Here is a 20,756-nt window from a genome sequence, read left to right as displayed (position 1 = left end):
TGGCCAGGACAGCTGACCCAGGCTGACCAAGGAGATATTCCAAACCATATGACGTCAGCTCAGTAATATAAACTGGGGGAGAGGAGCAGGAAGGGGAGGCGAGATTCATTTCTGGCCTTCCAAAAAGCAATCGCTACGCGTACTGAAGCCCTGCTTCTCGGGAGGTGGCCAGACATCGCTGCTGATGGGAAGTACAGAGTAACAGCTTTATCTGCTTTTGCTTTGCTTCCCGCGCACACGGCTTTGCTGCTTATTTATTAAACTGCTTTTATCTCAACCCACGAGACTCCCATCTTATTTTCTCCCCTTCCCTGGCTTGCTGAGGAGGTGGGGGATAGAGCGGTGTGGTGGGCACCTGGCATCCAGCCAGGCTCAAACTACCACAAGGTCATAGCTTTTAGTCTCAGAATTCAAGGTAACATAGTGAACCTACTGCCTTCATTGCTGTTTCTACAGAGCATGCTCTAGTTTGCTCTACAGCTCTTCATATAGCCACTGATGCAGAAAGTATTCAGGAAAATGAGCACAGCTTGCCACCTGGAGCTGTTATGAACATCTGCACACAAAGAGTGATACATTTCAGCACAGTTCACTGCTGCAGCTGAGAACAATGTGTGGATTTAGATAAAATCTCTGTGCTGTGCTGCTGTCTTGAAGTACTTTCTAGTTAGCAGAAAGGGTAAGAATGGAGGCTTGGGGAAGTGTGTAAAACCACTGAACTCTGGCTTTGGTATGTTTGCATTTTGCACCATGATAGCACTTCTGCAGAGTTTAGCAGGATCATGGTTAACCAAATACAAAAGTCTTATGAAAGGAGTTTCTTTAGCAGTGCATTTTAAAATCTATACAGATCAGTTTTAATCTATTGAACTGATGAGGAGCAAACATGCAGAAACAATTACATCAGCTGTTTGATTAGATACATTAAGCTTTCCAGTTCCCCTTCTGCCTGTGCTTGTTTAATTTGCAGGCTCCCTGAAGATAGCACAGTATGTCAATTCATACATCAAAAAATGAAAAACAATTTCTTTTTACCTCAGAATCTGTTGCTGAAGGGCATTCTGGTAAGTAAAAATACTAACTGAATCTTTACTTTTATTAGTCCTTGCACTGAAGAGTGAATATGATGAAAGTTCAGTCATGTCTCTCTCAATAGATAAAAAAACCCATTTAATTGTTCTGAATAGACTTCAGATTAGTACCTTTGTTTGCTTGACAAAAATTTGTCTTATTTGTTCTGTGTGCAGTGTGATCTGGCATGGACAACTTTAAACTTTTGCTTGAGAGAAAAACACATGGAGAGATCTCCTGCAGGTAGACTTCAAGCTGCCACATATACCAGAATTACAATTTAACTTTTAATTCTGTAATGAAAAAAAATTACTTTATGCACTTTTATTGTAGGTGATCATTGAACTCTGAATCTCTGAAATGTTTGGAACACTAATCACTGCTTTTCATCATATTTGCATTCCAGATACTGCTGTAACAGTACATATGCCTCTTTGCCACGTTGTTCGCCCTAACATAACTTCGCATATGCAGGGGGCTGTACAAAGCCACTATATTTTCCAAGTCTGGGACTGCAAGATAACGATTCATCTCTAACTACTATTCATTAAATTAATTTATTTTCACACAGCTTAGTTTACACAGATATGTATCTAGAAGCTGTGTTAACTGATGAACTGGAGGGTTTGGTACCTCTAGCAGACATACTAGTGACTCAAATTTACAGTAAAGGTAACAACAGTTCCTTTTATGGCAAAACCTTAAAATGGAGTGCTTTGATGTCATAAATAAAAAATAACATCGCCTCTTACATTTCCCATAGTAGAAGGAAAAACAAAAAGCTAATGCTGAGAAAATGAGGGTGGTGACAAACACTGAAGGTTTGCAGGAGTTTTTGTTGCATATCTGTATTCTCAGGATCCTTATTCATTAGGTCAGAATTGCACAGTATGAGACCTGTTACACTACTCTGTCTTCTCAGCCCGTAGAGAAGAGTCCAACAGCTGCAAGACCATTGCAGCATGTAGCATGGTATCTTGAATGACCACAACCACTTGTTTGATTTAGAACATTGCACTCTATTTTGTAATGGTACAAATAGCTGAAGGCAATAAAGCTTATCAGTTGTTCCAGGTTATGCCATTCCTGCTTGCACATTGGACCCTCTGGTGTGAATCACTTCTGCAGTCTTCTGGATGTATTTTGTCCCAGGGTTGTTGACAAATCAGCCAAGTGGCAAACTTTGGAACTTGACATTACTGATTTTATACTTGATTGCACAAATACAAAGCCATTGTATTTTCCATGTCTGAAATTATGACACATGATGTTTCTATCTTTGTCGTGGTTTAGGCCCATCGGGGAACAAAGACCACGATTAGCCTCGAGTACCGAAGTGGCTGAGAATTGCTCAAGGGCAGGGAGAGCTTAATTGCCGCTTAAGGTTCAGGACAAAACAGACCAGGCCACTCGGTTTGGGGAAGAAAACAGAAAAAAAACAATTTAATGCAACATCAACTAAAACATATCCCCCCAAAAAAAAAAACCCAAAACATAACCAAAACGAAACAACACAGAGTAATACATCAATGAAAAGTCCAACCAGCCTTTTTAAGAACACCTTCTTGCCACACCTCCCCTCTTCTCGGGCTCAGAGCCCTGATCCCGGTGTTTTTACCTTGCCCCGCCCTGAACGGTTCAGGGGGGGGCAGGCAGTGGGGGTCTCAGTCAGTCTGCTCCCGATAGCTTCTGCCATTTGTCCCTCCTCAGGACGGGTGAACTCCACACCAGTCCTCCCTGCAAGTCCGTGGGGTAACTCACACGCATGGCAGACCTGCACGGGCTGCTCCGACGTGCACTTATTCCAAAGGCTGCAGCTCCTCTCTGCCTCTCGTGTGGGGCTGCTCTGCGGTGCGCAGGCTCTCCAGCACGGCCTGGGCCATGGCCGTCTCCCCACACAGTCCCTCGCCCGTCCGGGCTCACTCACATGGAGCTGCTGGTGGCTCTCGGTCCTGCCACGGATCTCCACAGGTTTCAGGGGCACAGCTTGCGTTCTCGCCACGGCTTGCAGAAGGGTCTCCGGTCTACTGCTCCTCCTTCCTTCCTCCTTCTCTGGCTGAAGGGTCCGCGTGGTCGCCTCCATCTTGTATCACTCTTACACCTCCTGCCTCGCATTTCAAATTCCCGTCCCCTAAATAGTGATCGCAGAGGCGCCAGATTGGCCCAGCCGGGCCGGAGGTGGGTGTGAACCCAGGAGCCGGGGGAGAGTCCGCAAACTTTTTACCGGGTCTTCACTGCAACCCGCTCCCCCTGTTACTAAGCCAAAAGCTGCTCCTTGCTAAACCAGAACAGTTGTCTATTTCTTTGTGACTTCAGCAGGGCTTTTGACAGTGTCTTTCATAACAGCCTCACCAAAAAACCTCAGGCTTGGATGAGCAGACAGTGAGATGGAACTCACTGAACTGGCTGAATGACAGAGCCCAGAGTGGTGATCAATGGCACAGAATCAAGATGGAGGCCTGTGGCCAGTGGAGTTCCACAGGGTTTGGTTCTGAGGCCAGTCAACCATTTAGGTCACACGTGATCTGTTTTTCACGAAGACTTTTTTCTTTCTAAATTTTTGGCCTCCATCAACTGTTACTGAGTAGAGTTATTTTCCAGTAATTCAGAGATAATATTTCATGATTGCTGATTTGAAGGGAGAATGCTTTTTGTGATGTTTACAGTTGTGCCCTCTTCCTAGCAGTGTTCAAAAGGCACTGCAGCACAGGTGTCTCAATATGTCTCTGAAAAAATACTGCAGTCATGTCGGCCTCATTCATTAAACAGTTGTGTGTGAAGGTGAACACTATTAACTATGAGTCATATCTGGGGCAAACTCAAAACAAAGCTGTACTCAATAACCTAGTATATGACTGGCAATCTGTGGTGTCTCATCAATAATGCCAATTGTCTGTCCTGCAGAGTGAATCTGAACTGATCAGCAAGAAGACCATTGTTGATACCTATGGAGGCTGGGGAGCCTGTGGTGCAGGTGCATTCTTTGGAAAAGATCCCTCCAAAGTTGTCTCTTCTGCAGCATGTGCAGCTCGCTGGATCACAAAATCTCTTGTGAAAGTTAGGCTCTACGAGAGAGTATTAATCCAGGTAAGAGCAATTCTGAAAGTAATACCATAACAGACATTCTATCTCATGTGCGGCTGCCTTCTTGGAATATGTACTACCACCACAATCCTGCTTCAGTTTCAGAAAAGCATTGCTTGTACCAGAATGGGGGCTTCAGGAAGTTCCTCTCGGGGATGAATTATTAAGTAGCCCTATGAAGGAAGCCAAAGACACAGGCTAGGACAGTCCTGAACCAAGGAGTGTATTCTTAGTACTACTCTCTCTCCAACTCTGTTGCTGCCCCTGGTCTAGGTACTTCTTTGCTTCATCTTTGCTTTTATTTACAACAGCTCTTGTGATTCTCTGCACACACATTCATGCCCAGCAGTCCAACCTAGGCAGCACAACACATTACAGAGAGTTATGTTAGCAGTGTCCAGACATAGTTGTGCAACCTGCTGTACAATCTGCAATACTAGTTTATACACATACTCTGAGTAGTTGCTATGTAAGAACTTCAACACAGTACAATAAATGACTACAGTAAAAAGTAGCAGTAATCTGGCTGATGTTTTGCTGCAGAGATGTGTTTAAAATCTTTTACTTTCTCCATGGACCAGAGAAGAGGCCCAAAAGAAGTCGTTATAATCAATGACATAACAGCCAGATATCCCAATTGCTTTTTTGTACATGTCTTCGATACCTGGTTAGGTTTAAAGTTTGGAGGAAATGGGACATTGGGAATAAGTCAAGCACAAATAGTGATTTTTAGCAAATTCTTGATTTTTTTTTTCTTGAGAGGACAAACTTCTTGCTTCTTGATATGCACATTTTGAGTGGCACTTTTGAACACATAAATCACTGTCTTACTTCTTGAGTTAGGTGGTAATGTTGTTATTCCAGTAATTCCCAGAGACCCCTCCTTAAATACCTGAGCCTGGCTCTAGATAAGGCAAGATTGGTTTTATTAACAACAAAATACAGAGATGTCAGATATTAGCAATGAAGGTAAGATGGGAGAAGATGAAAAGCAAATGTTCTGTGAAATCATAGAAGGCTGGATTAAAGATTCTCAAAAGGAAAAATGTTTTAGGTGGAAATGCAAAAGCATTTTCAGCCCATTAGCGTCTGTGTGCTACACTACAACCTTTTCAGCCTCCGCTGAGTTGGCTCTGTTATGGAAATGGACAATGAAGAGAACTTGGACTAATCTGTGTATTGTCAGAAATACTATGTAGACTTTATTTAGTGATATAGAATTGTCAGCTTCGCAGTTAATGAAAAATGGATTTAGCATGACCTCAAAATTAGCTAAGGGAGAGACAGTTATGATAAGAGTGATTTCTAAAAAATACTAGTTGTTGGTTACTAAGAAGTATAGAGATAGAACTGAGCAATTTATCTTAAGCAAAAAGTAAGAAGGGCTCTTTTAACTTTGGGTTGTATGTGTGTGTTCTACAGCTATCATTCGCTATTGGTTTGAGTCATCCTCTTGCAGACTTGGTGTTTCATTACAGAGTGTCAGACAGATCTGAAAAGGAACTGATTGAGAACTGTACAGAAAAACTTAGATTTATGCCTTGGAACTATCATAAGGTTTGCATGCTATTAGTATTTACTGAAGCGAATCATAGTTGTAGTGTTCTTTTTAACAGTTTAAAGTTTCTGGCATCCTAATCCCATGAAAGGCACCTCCATCATAAATCTCTAATTGCTGCAATTTCTGATCTTCCCTCACACATGCACCCAGTACAACACATAAGGGCAAACTCATAAATCTGCGCACAAAACGTACCGGATAAGTAAGTCTGCTCAGAATTATACCATACTATACCTCCGAGTAACTGGAGTAGCACATGATATTGCAGTTCATTAACCAATATGGCAGTAGAATTAAAATTTAACATTAGGTGTGGTTAGACTTTTCAATCTGTTTACAGGGTGTGTGAGGCTCCCAATCCCTGCCTTATTTGGAAGATGCCAGAAATATTGTCTCTTTCTAAAAGAAGTACTGGAATATGTATGGTCTCCCTGCCTTTGATCTTTAGATGGCAACAACTTGTGAGACAACTGCCACAAGATGGAAAGATTCTGGTGTCATCATAGAATAACAGAATGGTAGGGGGACCTTTAGAGATCATCTAGTCCAACCCCCCTGCAGAAGCAGGTTTACATAGATCTTGAAGGCCTCCAAGGAAGGAGACTCCACAACCCCTCTGGGCAGCCTGTGCCACTGCTCACTCACCCTCACAGTGAAATAGTTTTTCCTTATATTTAAGTGGAACTTTTTGTGTTCCAGCTTCATCCCATTACCCCTTGTCCTGTTGCTAGCTACTATAGAAAAAAAGGGATGCTCCAACCTCCTGACATCCACCATTTAGATATTTGTAAATATTAATAAGATCCCCCCCCTCAGCCTTCTCTTTTGTAGACTACAGCCCCAGTTCCCTCAGCCTTTCCTCGTATGAGAGATGTTCCTGTACCCTGATCATCTTGGTGGCCCGGTGCTGGACTCTCTCTCTCTCGAGCACTTGAGCTGAGGAGCCCAGAAGTGGACACAAGACTCCAGATGAGGCCTCACCAGGGCAGAGTAGAGGGGAAGAAGAACCTTCCTCAACCTGCTGGCCACACTCTTCTTGATGCATCCCAGGATGCCATTGGCCTTCTTGGCCACGAGGGCACATTGCTGGCTCGTGTTTAGTTTATTATCAGTCAGGACTCCCAGGTCTCTCTCTGCAGAGCTGCTCTTCAGCAGTTTGACCCCCAGCCTGTACTGGTGCATGGGGTTGTTCCTTCCCAGATGCAAGACTCTGCACTTGTCCTTGTTGAACCTCATGAGATTCCTCTCTGCCCAACTCTCAATCCGGTTGAGATCCCACTGAATGGGGAATCAGCCAGTCCTCCCAGTTTGGTGTCATCAGTGAACTTGCTGAGAGTACATCACTTCACAAACAATCCCATTGGAATTAAGGGGATGTTGTATGATGTAATTTGTCCTTGCTCATGCACAGAAGCCAAGTGTCATGCTGCCAAAATGGTAGCTGTATAGTGTTTGTTGTTGCTGTCTGGAGATACTGGTTTTTATCCCAGAAGTGAAAAGAACTCCCTGAAGTGACTAACTTCTTCATGAGGTGTAAGTGTAATCTAGCTTCTGCATCAGGAAAACTGAACACTGAGAGCCTGTCTCTAGTTGCCATACAGTCTTATGTAGCTTCTTCGAAGTCAACTAAACTTAATTAAAAAAGGAATCTTATATGCTCTCTTAAATGTTTCTTAAATGCTCTCTTAAGATTTGGCCAAGCTGTGAGTTCACCCTTTATTAAACTTGGTGAAATTGATATGGGAACTCAAGCTTGATATAGATACCAACAAGAACTTTTCTCCATGCACGGGGCAACCAGTTTGTCACTTCTGGCAACATGGGTTTTAAAACTTCTGTTCTAAAAGGTTAGCTATCTCATTATTTGAGGAAAATGTTTTTAATGGTTTACTTCTCTTTTAAAACCAAAGCATAAACATTTAAACCTCCCCAATCTATGGCTGCTCCTTTTGAGATAAGTCTTTTCTGGCATTAGAAAAGGTTCTGTATTACACTCGCAATAACAGAAAACACACTGATGCTTGGACAGGTATAGCTGAACTCCATTCCAATTGTAAAGCTTCAGCATTGTAATGCTTTCAAAGCCTGACTGCACTCTTACTGCATCTTTGATACATTTGAAGAAAGCTATTTCTTGTCCCTTTAAAATGGAAACCATCTGCTCACTATCTTTCCTGCTCTAAATCTGGGTGACTGGGCAAGGAAACAACACCTAGGTTTTATTGTCTTTCTTCCAGGGATAATACCAGTTATCCCTCTCATATGTCTCAATCATAATATACATTGGAGTAAAGTGAAAGACTTTCCTTTTTTTTTTCTTTTTCCTTTTCTTTAAGGGAGCTGGATCTGAAGAGGTCAATCTACCAAAAAATAGCATGCTATGGGTACTTTAGGAGAGAAGAATTTACATGGGAAATACCCAAAAAGCTTGTGTATTAAGCTTTTCAGAATGTTTCATGTAATTGATGGATGATAGAATTTTCAACTCTTCAAAAAAATACTATTGAATCTTTTAAAAATGACGGTCTGTAGCTAATAGATTTAATAAAAATTACACTTTAAATGCATGCTGCTCTATCTTAACATACTCTTCAGCTTTGTTTCTAATAACTTGTGAGAAATTTAGGCCTTTGGCTACAATCAGATAGTATGTGCACAGACAGTGGTGGAAATTGAAGTCATTCCTGTCCTGCCAGGAAAGCCTGCTACTGCTCTACCAAGTCATCTTTGTACTGAAGTGGATGAAGTCGATGAGGTAACTTCCAACAGCTCCCTGCAAGAAGGAAGCAATAATAGCACAAATTGCCATCATCCTTTGGGCCAGGACTTCTACGACTACAGCTTTAGTTACGGTCCTTCTAGTCCAAGCAAATAAGAATACTCATTTTGGAACATTGAGCACTGTAGCCCTAAATATACTTGGCTATGAGTAGTGTTGTATGTCTGCTTTTAACATTACAGTTTTGTAGGTTTATGTGTGAAAACTGATGAACTCCTGTGTCATAATTCTTCTGCTCATTTATAGTTACTCCTTCTCAAAATGACATTTTTCCATGTCTGCATGAGTTGGAATTGGCTGTGTAAAGCTTTTTATTAAATTTCATCTGTCTGCTTCTGAAATGTAATACCATTTTGTAAAAAACACTCAGAGGATGTTACCTGCCTTTGACTTCTCTTTCTGAAAGCAGAAAACGGGAAAAGAGAATTCATTTAGCATGTCTTCAAGGACTAGTGAGAATGAAAAGGCTTGTATACAGAAAGTAGCAATTCTGGAAAGTAAATTTATCATTGAATCATAAACTAAGGCAGAATGTTGGAATGCTATAACTGCTCTTACTTAAGGCTAGTGAATTTTAATAAACAATTAAGCAACTTTGCTACCCAAGCATCAAAAGGGAAAAAGGTAGGCTCCAGTCATAAGTCTAATCAAATGCAAGTAAGTGAATACAACACTAGTCTCATACAAGTTTTAAGAAGCCACTCTGTTTCATGCAAAGACTGATCAATCCACTTCTCCTTTGACAGCCCAGAGCTGAAGTGAGGTCATTGTGCAGCAGTACCTGTGCTGTACCTAGCCTGGTACAGTTAACCCAATCTACCACACTAGTGCTGCAGTCAGTCTTGTCATCTACAAAAAAGGCTTTTTCTTGTCTTCCATAAGAAAAACAAATTAATTCCTGGAATAAAAGCTGTAATTATTTCATGGGCTTTTTTCAGGTTTTTATCTAGTGACAAGTTTTCCTTTTTATCACAGGACCCCAAACCCTGTCTTTGCCTGAAACTTATCCAGTTTAGCATGTGTATTGTTGTAGCGATGCAAGCTATATTCATTCAAAGATATAGAGAAGCTAGGTAATGCACATGCAGAGACATACATTAGCAACATAGTACAACCAACAGAGTTGACTCAAAGCCATCCTTCCTTTGCTAGGTACTTCCTTATATGCTATTTATGCCCATGTGATCACCCAGGGCCCAACTGATTAACTTGCAGCACCTGTTTCTGATAATTGCAAGTAGCTTGTCAGCTGCATTAACTTGTCCCTACCATCTTTATTCTAGCTGGCTGGTCCAAGTCGTATTTGGGCCTACAGCATATGGCCACATAGATTAAAAAAAATGTCATTAACCTTTATTCAAATTTGCTCAAATCAGTATTGTCTAGAAAATTTTCAAAATTTTTTTGTGAAATTTTTAAAATGTCAGAATAACTTCTGCTTTTAGTAGTACAGGGATACATGTTTAAATGGCAAGAGATTGCAGAGATCACTATACTGTAAATTGACCATAATGAAATTCTGGAAGAAATTTCAGTAAACAGGCATGTAGTCTCAATTTTACAACTGTCTGAATTACAGCCAGTATCAATTTTACTGTGATGATACTTCACCCTTCCAAATAGTGCTTTGGTTAGAAGCTGTAATGCTGTTTCTCACAGGAGAAGATCATTATGATAAAGAAAATGTCTCCTGTTTATTTTAAAGAGGAAATTATTTGTTCAATGGAACTATCTCTTAGTGATTGCTCATTGTGAGGAAAAAAAATACAGAGCTTAGGCCTTTCTAATTGTTAGACAGCTGGAGCATACAGGAGGCAAATTGGATAACAGTGTATTCAGAAAATAAGAATGCATTTTTGTAACACTTCTTTCAACTTGCTCTCTGGCTTCCTATAAATAGACTTGATATCAAAGCTACAGACCTTTCCTTCAAGTAGTCTGTGTCTCCAGTGTACACACCTTTCTTTCCCCTTGTTGATTGGCATTTCAAAGAAGCCAGGAGCACCAGCTGCTGAAGAAAACTAGAACCACAGATAGGAACAGGAGCAGTATACATGGAATTGCCCGAGATTCTGTCTACAAATTTTACCAAGTTCTCTAATAACTAGTCAATTGATTTTATTTACATAGGGTAGGTTATTTGCCCTATATAAAATTTTTCTCTAGAACAGCAAAAGATATGCCTTGTTTGAAGCAAGCAAACAGAGAAAAGCTACCTCTACTAAATTTGTAGTGTCTAATCCTGCAAAGGATTAATCAAGGACAAAACTATTGCTCCATAAAATCAGCAAAGTAATCTTTTAGAATGATTGGCATGTTTTCTCATTATTGGTCTAGAAATTGATCCCTTAAACCAGAACTTCAAAAAAACAAAAAAGGGGGGGCAAATCAGACATAAGCATTAAGTTATAATATAGCCTACATACAAAGACCAATCAAAACACTTCCAAATGTTGCAACTACTGCTTTATTAAGCTTGGTATTTTAATATCAAATGAACTGGTTCTTCTTTGAAATATGCAGTTACATCACAAAAATCTCCTAAATACAGTGGCTCATGATCTGTGTAAGAAAAAAAATATTATTGCACATCTGAAGAACACAATTGTTTAGGCACTGTGTTTTGTAACTTCATCCAAAGTAGCAGGTCACATGGATATTCAGCTCATACAAAAAAAGCTACATGAATGAAAAATCTGTATTGCAAGAAAATTACTTGGGTGTACTATCCTTTGTAACCTGTAGAGGTGTTAGTGGGTATTCAAGAAAATCATGTTTTTCAAATATTGAATTTGGATGGATATTTCCAAAAGCTGATGCTTCTTGCTGGACTGCGTGAGGCAGAATTAAATGGAAATCTTTCAAAAGGGCATAGTTTCACTCAAACCTAGACTAGCCAATTAGGGAAGAAAATTAATGAAACAGAAACACCAGCCCAGCTTTGAAGACATCTTTCCTATCTGTCTGGTCCCTGAAGGTACAAAAGGTCTCTGCATGCAAAGTGAAGACGCTAAGAAAGGTCAAACCTGTTCTGTTTGCTTTGTGTCAAGATTAGCTTTGTGACTCATATTTTCAGGTGATGTCATAAGAGCAGCTGTACTAAGAAGTATAAACCTTGGAGATTTAGTCTAGAGAAGACTGAGAGGGGATCTCATTAATATTTATAAGTATATAAATGGTGAGTGTTAGGAGATTGGAGCATCCCTTTTTTCTATTTTACCTAGCAACAGGACAAGGGGTAATGGGATGAAGCTGGAACACAAAAAAAATCCTTTAAACATAAGGAAAAATGATTTCACTGTGAGAGTGATGGAGCAGTGGCATAGGCTGCCCAGGGAGGTTGTGGAGTCTCCTTCCTTGAGGTCTTCAAGACCTTCCTGGACTTTTCCTGTGCGACCTGATCCAGGTTAACCTGCTTCTGCAGGGGGGTTGGACTAGATGATCTCTAAAGGTCCTTTCCAACCCTTATCATTCTATGATTCTATGGAATTAATCTTCCTTCCAAGATGAACTTCTGAAACAGATTTTCAGCTGTGCTGAACCTAATAAACCCTATTTAGAGCCATGTAGACATTATTATATATGCCATTTTTGTAGCTATATTTTTAATTAAATGCTATATGTAGAAATGCAAAGTAGAATGCTAATACATTATTATTCAATTCATTTAACTCCTAAGGAGCTAAAAGCAATTACTGGAGTGGAAATTATAGCCTGTATCTTTAGTACATGCTGATAGAATAAACTTTTAATTTAGTAGTTTCCCAATTTATAGCTCTGACCTGCCTTGACCTTACAATTCAGAAGAAAATTCCTTCTTTGTCATCTTCCCCACTCAAGCTTTTCAACCACAATGACTCTTCCCTCATTCTGGCTGAAGCTGTAGGAGGAACAGAGCTGGATGACAGCTAGAATGGGAAGGCTTGAAGCTGAGCTTTTTTATCAGGAGCTCAACCAGCCTGCTGAAGTCCAGTGCAGCTGTCAGAACTAGGATGAAAATTAGTAACAAATGGCACAAACTTGGTTGTTTGTTTTTTTTTTTTTTAATAAGGGGTGATATCAGTTTATAAACAGATAAGACTTACCTCCTTTAACACCTTAAAAATATCCTCATAGGCCTCTCAATCTGCATAAATAAAAATAATTTGTCACTCTTTTTGGCCAAGTACTCAACTGAAGCATGCTTTTGCTCTGGCAATAAATAAAACGGTCAGCTCCACTAATGGAGAGCCTTCTAAACAGCTTCACACATTTCAAAATTCATCTTACTGATCTACTTGATCTCTCCAGTATAGTCCAGGATATTTAAAAAGACAGGTAGTAAAATATTACTCTGGCCTTCTTCACAGAGGCCATAAGAGTTTCATCTACATCAAGAGTCTTCTAACATATCTGCAGTAGCTGGAGTGCCAAATACAACCTGTTTCTTTAAAATTTATTATTCCTGCTTCTTATCCTGAATTCTTTTCTTATACTTCCTTCATATGTATGATGGGTTTGTGTTTTTTCTTGGTAATAGGTAGTCATAGGTGAAGAGGGCTGCAGTGCAGGTCCCAGTATGTAGTTCCCAAAACAACCCCTGGCTCTGAGTTGGACCCACCTCCAGCCTGGCTGGCCAGTCTATCATCTCTGCCATCACTATGTAAGAAGGGAAATTTGTAGCTTACAGGAGAAGGTGAAAGAGTAGGACAAGATGGAGGTGACTGGATGGACTGGATGAACACTGGACTGGAGAGCCCTTGCAGCCCTCAGAGTGGCCTGTGTAGGGCTGCCCAGCCTGTGCTGGAGCAGGGAGGGCCAGCAAGATGCCTGCCCTGGGGTAAGAAAGCAGCAGAAGCCATTGGGAAGAGACTGACTTAAACTCCCATTCCCTGCCCCTCTGAGCTGTTCAGGAGGCAGGCGGTAAAGACACTAGGATCAGGTGCCTGAGCCTGAGAAGATGGGTTGTGGAGGTGGGGGTGGGGAAGGTGGTCTTGAAGGGCTGGTTGTGCTCTTCATTATTGCTGTACACTGTATCACTTTTGGTGGGCTATTTCTTTTTGTTATGTTTTTTTCCTCACATTGAATAGTGCCGTCTGTTTTGCCCATGACTGCGAGTGGTGAGTGCGCCCTCCCTGTCCTTAGGGGGTTCCAAAGGCCCTTCGTACTTACGGCAGAAAATCAAAAAAGAATAGCAGTTTACCTCTGTTGCAGATAGAAGGAAGTTCTCCATATAATCTGACCTTGATAATTTAAATTTTTCTTTTGATAACATGTAAAAACATGAGATCTCTGTACGAATCTACTGGCCTTTACGGCATTTCTTGACGGGTAAGGCATTACAGAACAGTGAGGGAAGCACAAGAAGATGTGGCTCAGTAACTTACACAGTGGCATAAAGAACAGCAAGTTCTTGAAGAAGTTGATTGACAAATACAAATTTAAAATATTTAACTGCTCATCTATGCAGGAGAAAGTACACAGTCACTTGGGACGTCTGGGATCATGTCAGAATGATGGCTACTGGCACGGAGCAGACTGCAATACCAAAACCACATGACTTTTTGGAAACGAAACGTTTTGAAGACAGCTGTCTCAGTACGGCCTTATGCATCCAATAGGCCTTGTAATTTAGTGCCCTGCCAGGTGCTAACACAGGGAGATGCCTGCCTCACACCTGAAAACGCCGGCCAACGCTCTATGTGGGTTGCAGACATTACCAATACTCCCGCACGCACCACGCCACGCCGCACTGCAAAGGCAACACTGTAACACTGCCTCATTCTCCTCGGCGTTCGGCAGGAGGAAGGGCGGCCCGACCCATTGGCATGACGAACGTCATCTCCACTACGTGCCCAGTGCTAACAGCGGGAAAAACCTGCGGATGAGTGAGCGCCGCCCCTTCTCCCTGGCCCTGCGCTCACCCCCGAGAGCAACTCATCTACCCCAGCCCGCTCTCTCACCGCGACTCTCCTGCCACCCCCAATACACGCCACCTCCTCATCCCAAAGCACCCCGGACAGCAATCTATCCCTCACAGCAGCCGCCCCGCGACGAGGCGGTGCCGCGGCCCGAGGGGCGGTGTCACACGACGCCTTCCGGGTGGGCAGCGAGCCCCACCCCCGGCCCGCGGGGCGGTGCTTGTCGGCGGAAAGCCGGCGCGGGTGCGTGGTGTTGTGAGCTTTGAGTGACGCAGCGCTCCCGGGAGCACTACCGAGCGGAGGGAACGGCGACCGAACAGGTGGTAGCCTTCCGCCAATACAGTCGGTAGCTTGGCCGAGCTGCGCAGCTTTTCCGCCGCGCTTCCCCGCCGCTGCACGCCGCTGGCCGCCTGCTGGGCGGTGCCTTGTGGGGCCATGTCGCTCTTCCAGTCCGCCCTGGACTTCCTGGCGGGCCCCGGCTCCCTAGGGGCCTCCAGCCGCGACCAGAACGATTTCGTGGGGCAGACGGTGGAGATGGGCGACATGAAGCTGCGCATCAAGCGGGTCATCGCGGAGGGTAAGAGCGGGGCGGCGACAGGCCGCGCATGGGCCCGGGACGGGGTGCGGCGGGGCGAGGCAGACCCGGAGCTACGAGGCAGGGCTGGCTTTGACCTCCGGCCTCCCGCGCACCCTCAGCCCCGGCTCGCCGTTTCTGGGCTAGGAGGACTTTCTTTCTTGGCAGGCCGATCTTTGCGAGGGGAGGCATTGTGCTGGCGGACGGGCGGCAGTGCCTGTCCGGCCGAGGCAGGGGCCGGGCCCGGCGGTTGCCTGCTGCGCGGTTAGGCGGCTACTCCGAAAGGATTCTCAACTCCTTATTACTGCTTTATTGGCATGAGGTCAGGAGAGCATGGAGTTAATGTAAAGGGCACGGAAGGTGTTATCCTTGTTAGCCTGCTTTAGGAGTACCCATAGAGAGAATCAGTGTCCTGTGTGGCAGCTTCTTCACTTGCTTTATGATTTAGAGTGCTTTCATCATGTGTTAAACACAACCCTCAAAGGAGTTTATAAGCTATATAGTGGACTACATCTGTGTTAAAAGAAAAGGCATAGTACTGTGCCTAAGATGCAAGCTTGCCTGTGCTCTTGAAAAACTGGGAGATGTCAGGGAAAGGTGTCAAGCTGGATGATTTAAAGCAAATGAAGACATGTTCTTGAGCATTTACTTGCAACCACTGCTTCATGTTCCACGTTTGTCTCAGTCTTACACCTTCATTTCATGTTGTTTTCTCTGTATTTTGCTGAATGAAATTGGTTGTACCTGCTTGATTTTGCTAGAAAGTAAGACTTTATAGGTCAACATAGGTAGATTAAAACAGTCCTTAGGGTAGATTCAGTAGAAATAGAAAAAGATATATGAAATATCAAAGTCCTAGCCTCTCCTGCTATCTTCAGACTTGAACTTGTCTTTAGCATATAGTTTATTTTGTTGCTGAAATACATTTATCTTTGAGCTCCCGGCCTGCGCATGACACCTTCTGATACATACTTGCAAACTGTGGCTTATAAGCATTCTTTTCTGTGCTTACAAGTAAAAAGTTTGTTTTATTTATAAGCTAGTCCTTTCATGCCAAATTCCCTAATACAGAGTGAAGTGCCACTTGCTGAATTTAGATTTCAAGTCTGTGTTGAACTCTGTGATCTGCCAATGCAATGAGATAGGCTTTTCTGCAAGATTGTATGGTCTGCTGTTATTTTTCAGTTGGTATGAACAGTCTGTGGGTTAGTGTTACACAGTATCATATGGCAGCTTAGTTTTGTAGGGTTGTTCTGTCACCCTTCAGCTCTTTCCAGACCTGTAAAGTTCTGCCCATCTATTGTGCAAATAGGTGTTTGGCCATGCAGTAAGCCGAGACACTAGCCACATAGTTCATTTGTATGTGTTAGCCCAATCCTTTTGCAGAGGTGCCAAGCTAGGGGTAGGACTGGTCTAACTGAAAACATCATGTGTACTGCTGCAGGAGAGCAACAGGTAGGGAGAATGGGTTGGTGATGATCTCTAGCACTGTTACTACCTCCAAATGTACAAATAGGCTAAGTGTATCATAGGATGGACTGGATAGTCCTAGAATATGTATTTTCTTCTTGACTATCTCAGTAGCTCACTGAAGTTACAGAACTTTAGAGGAACTGCATTGAGGCCTTCATATTTAATCTCTGCTTGCTCTTAGAATGTTGCCTGCTTTAGGTGACATGGTGCTTTTGGGTCCTCCAGCTGGATACACAGACCACCACACAATTGTACTTAAGTAAAAGTACTTAAGTCATTGATTGCATGCCTGATCATAAATATCAGTAAATGTAATCTTCTCTCTTTTGTGAGAGAGAGCACTTTCTTGTATGCTCATAAGTCAGCTGCCAATCTGAGTATTCTCAGCTTGTTTCACCACAGCATATGCATCTCCTCTCACCAGAGTGTCTGCATATGTGTAGTCCAGCTATATGTGACAAAGGTTCTCCAAATGCTTACTAACATGTTTGGTTTTTATAGGTTAGGTGAGGGTGGCTTAAACTGTAGTCTGTCAGATCCCTTGCTGTTCTTGTGAACAGATGTGCATTTTTATGCTTTTTACTTCATGAATTGATATCCTGACTTCCCCTTTGTTCAGGAGAGTCAGAGTGTCTGTCTCAATCAGTACCAGACAGTTGGAAGGACTGAGATGTTCCTTGCTGACTGAGTGATCCGCACAGCCTGTACTTATTTCCTTTGAGGAGAGTGGGGAAAGCAAATGACTACGTCAGGCTAAACAGTAATTTTCAGAAATGTCTTGTTTCTTGCTTCTAAAGGCTGACATATTTGCACAAACAGCCTTACAAATTTGTTTTTCAAATGCCTGATACTACTGGCTTTCATTTTTTCCCATTTTGAACAAAGCATCTCTTCTGGCAAACATGCATGTTTACCTGTTAACCTGGTGACAGGTAAAGATGTTTGACAGTAAATACAGGAAGTTTTTTATCTCCCTCTGTATCATAGAAGGAGTAGGACCTGGTCACTGGGCTCTCAGAGTGTTTATTGAGAGACTGCTGTAAGAAACAAAACGAGTTATCTTGCAAAAGACTCAGGTCAGACTCTGCAGTGAAGCACTTTTATTAAGCGTTCTTGCAAGAGCGGTTGTCCTAGCTAGTAGGCACACCTGATAGGTACAATATTTGGCTTTTTATTCCCTATCCTGGCCACAAGGTCCCTCCCTTGTTTCCCCATTGATTAGGTACTCCAAGATTTACAACTTCCCTGAGGCGCCTACAGTCTCCTCAGGGAATGTCTGGTTCTTGTACCTTATTGTCCATACCCCCATAGTCTTAAGATTTGAGACTCATCAGCCAAGTGGTTAACATTACGAAGAAACAGATAATGGTAGAAATTCTTTGTCTTAATATCTTTGGCTCTATTCCTGCAAAAACGACATCATCATTTCTTACAAATTACCACCCCCTTTTTTTCTTTTATACATTTGTTACTTTTTGCAATGACTCTTCCAGGTCAGGCAACATTATTTCACAGTTGTTGTTTTTAACAATAACTCTTCTTGATTTTCTTCTTGTTCCTTGAGAAGGAACATTTTCTCATGGTAGGGACGCAGGTCTAAGGACATTCGTTTAGATAATGTAGTTTCTATTAACCATTGTACAAGCTCCCTAACACATGGAGTTATACAGCGTCCAACTGCCATTAATATCCCTGCAACTACTGTCAGAAATGTAACCACATGTATTACCATTTCTTTCCATTTCCCAAACCATGATTCTAACCACCTTATAATAGAGCTATCTATCCCTGAATTCTCAGCGAATTCCTCTGCTAATGTAGTAAGTCCTTGTAATGCTCTGGTTAAGGTTCCATCCAGTGCTGTGTTGTTTGGTATCTCTTAACATTACACAGACCCCCTCCCTTTTCTGTTAATGTCATATCTAGAGCTACTCTGTTCTCCCTTGCCATTCTATAAGTGGCATCTAGTTGTTCTGCAATTTCTTTGATTGCATTCCTGGTACCATAGAATCATAGAATGGTAGGGGATGGAAGGGACCTTTAGGGATCATCTAGTCCAACCCCCCTGCAGAAGCAGGTCCACCTAAATCAGGTCATGTAGGAATGTGTTCAGGTGGATCTTGAAGACCTCCAAGGAACCCACAACCCCTCTGGGCAGCCTGTGCCACTGCTCCATCACCCTCACAGTGAAATAGTTTTTTCTTATATTTAAGTGGAACTTTTTGTGTTCCAGCTTCATCCCATTACCCCTTGTCCTGTTACTATCTACTATAGAAAAAAGGGATGTCCCAACCTCCTGACATCCACCATTCAGATATTTATAAATGTTAATAAGATCAACCCTCAATCTTCTCTTCTCCAGACTAAACAGCTCCAGTTCCTGCAGCCTTTCCTCATATGAAAGATGTTCCAGTCCCCTGATCATCTTTATGGCCCTGTGCTGGACTCTCTTGAGCACTTCCCTGTCCTTGTTGAGCTGAGGAGCCCAGAACTGGACACAGTACTCCAGATGACGCCTCACCAGGGCACAGTAGAGGGGAAGAAGAACCTCCCTTGACCTGCTGGCCACACTCTTCTTGATGCATCCCAGGATGCCATTAGGTGCCTTGGCTCCAGGGCACATTGCTGGCTCATGTTTAGTTTATTTATCAACCAAGGCTCTCAGGTCTCTCTCTGCAGAGCTGCTCTTCAGCAGTTAGACCCCCAGCCTGTACTGGTGCATGGGGTTGTTCCTTCCCATATACAAGACTCTACACTTGTCCTTGTTGAACCTCATGAGGTTCCTCTCTGCCCAACTCTCAAGCTGGTCGAGATCTCACTGAATGGCAGCACAGCCTTCCGTGGAATCAGCCAGTCCTCCCATTTTGGTGTCATCAGCCAACTTACTGAGGGTACACTCCACGGTCAGCAAGTAAGATTTTTAATTTACTTCTTGAGTACTGCTGTTGAGTTTTGTAGGTTTAATAGTAAAAAAAATAACACTTTTCATCTTTCTCAACTATGCCATCAATTGACCAATTAGTTTTTGAATATGCTATGGTGTTCTCTTTAATTCTTGAGTATAATTGCTCTTCTGTGGGTATAAGTGAAGTGTCTGGCTTTGTGTGAAGTGAGGCTATGTTATCTTGGTTCACCTTAAAGAATTTATATAAAACAACTCAGAGTCTTGTCAGTAGAAGGCAGTGACAACATTGAATAAGCAGCACTTGGCCTTCAGAGCATATTGAGAAATGTGCTGTGAGAAAGACGCCATATCATAATTGTAACATGTTTTAAATTTGTTTGTGACACTACTTTAGCCTGGTACTCCTTGGCCTGACAAATATTCCTTAAAAACTGTGCATAGAAATGAAGTTGGTGTTTCAATGTGTGAGGTGGTCCTGCTGAAGAATCAGGGAGTTTGTCCTCCAATGAACAGTCGAAGAAAGATGTAGGTTTTACTATTCTTATTACTACTCTAATGAGCAGGCAATAGTGAGGTACTTGCAGGCTGTTCTACTATAGTTCTATTTTGTGAAACATGATGACTTGGTAGTGCTGATTTAGATATGATATAGCTGAAATCACTTGCAGAAAACTGTATTTCAGACAATGCAGAGGCAGTAGACAAAGCAGTGGGACTTCTGTGCTGTTTCAGAAGTTGTTCTTTGGTTTGGAAAGAACCACTTTGAGAGTAGATGTGGATGTTTCTTCAGCCTGTGGAGTTTAGGTTTGTGAATTTTGAGTTCTTGTACTACCACGTCTTTAATGTTTTTGGTATGAGTTAATGTTAACATTAGCCTTTTATTTTTTCATTTTTAATAGGGAATTTTCCTCACAATACAGCAGTATTTTGCAAGCGAGAGAAACATAATTTTCCTTGTGTCTGGTAGTGCTGCCATTAGAAGCAATTTCCAGCTGGCTAGGGTAGATTTTCTGCATGCTGAAAAAAGTAAATTAAAATAAGGATTGAGATATATGGAAGGAAATTCCCTGAAATCTCAATTTAAAAAAAAAAAAAAAAAAGACAAAACCCTGAGTTAAAACCAGAAATACTACTTCTTGTTCCTCCTTGTTTAACTGTCCACATACACTTCAGTAATTTCTGGAGCTTTTGTTTTGTGTTTTACACATGGGACTGAATGATTAGGAATAAACCAGGTGCATCTATGATTGTGTGAAAAGTAGGAGAAACAAGAAAGTTCTGTAACAGACATTTGACAAGCATTTTTCAAGTGTATTGATTTCTATGTTTCCTTTAAGCAAAAAGCATGGTCAAAAGCATAGGAGCACAGAAGAGGAGAAACATGATGACAGAAAATGTGCATTATTCAG

General features: G+C 42.2%; 2 protein-coding genes across 4 annotated transcripts in view; both read left to right on the top strand.

Annotated features, from left to right (window-relative positions):
• Positions 1 to 336: 336 nt before the first annotated feature.
• LOC133628922 (probable S-adenosylmethionine synthase 4) lies at positions 337 to 8,821 on the top strand. The gene is made up of 3 exons (XM_062019044.1): positions 337 to 1,064; positions 3,976 to 4,158; positions 8,053 to 8,821. The coding sequence occupies exons 1-3, from the start codon at positions 1,014 to 1,016 to the stop codon at positions 8,107 to 8,109; spliced, it is 291 nt and encodes a 96-aa protein (XP_061875028.1). The 5' UTR covers positions 337 to 1,013; the 3' UTR covers positions 8,110 to 8,821.
• A 5,782-nt stretch (positions 8,822 to 14,603) lies between these two features.
• The window catches only part of GAK (cyclin G associated kinase), a 77,878-nt gene continuing 71,725 nt past the window's right edge, over positions 14,604 to 20,756 (top strand). Inside the window, exons 1-2 of one of the 3 annotated variants that reach the window (XM_062019582.1) lie at positions 14,896 to 14,972; positions 18,805 to 19,353. Coding sequence is in view for 2 of the 3 variants with exons in the window: in XM_062019581.1 (XP_061875565.1) it covers positions 14,831 to 14,972 (142 nt within the window). In the remaining variant the exon portion in view is untranslated. Of the gene's footprint in view, positions 14,973 to 18,804; positions 19,354 to 20,756 lie in introns of all 3 variants that reach the window. The other 2 variants (XM_062019581.1, XM_062019579.1) reach the window with 2 other exon arrangements.

The sequence above is a fragment of the Colius striatus genome, chromosome Z (assembly GCF_028858725.1).
Source record: "Colius striatus isolate bColStr4 chromosome Z, bColStr4.1.hap1, whole genome shotgun sequence".
NCBI classification, from domain to species: domain Eukaryota; kingdom Metazoa; phylum Chordata; class Aves; order Coliiformes; family Coliidae; genus Colius; species Colius striatus.
Note: the sequence above shows the minus strand (reverse complement) of the source record. Positions and strands in the feature narration are given on the sequence as shown.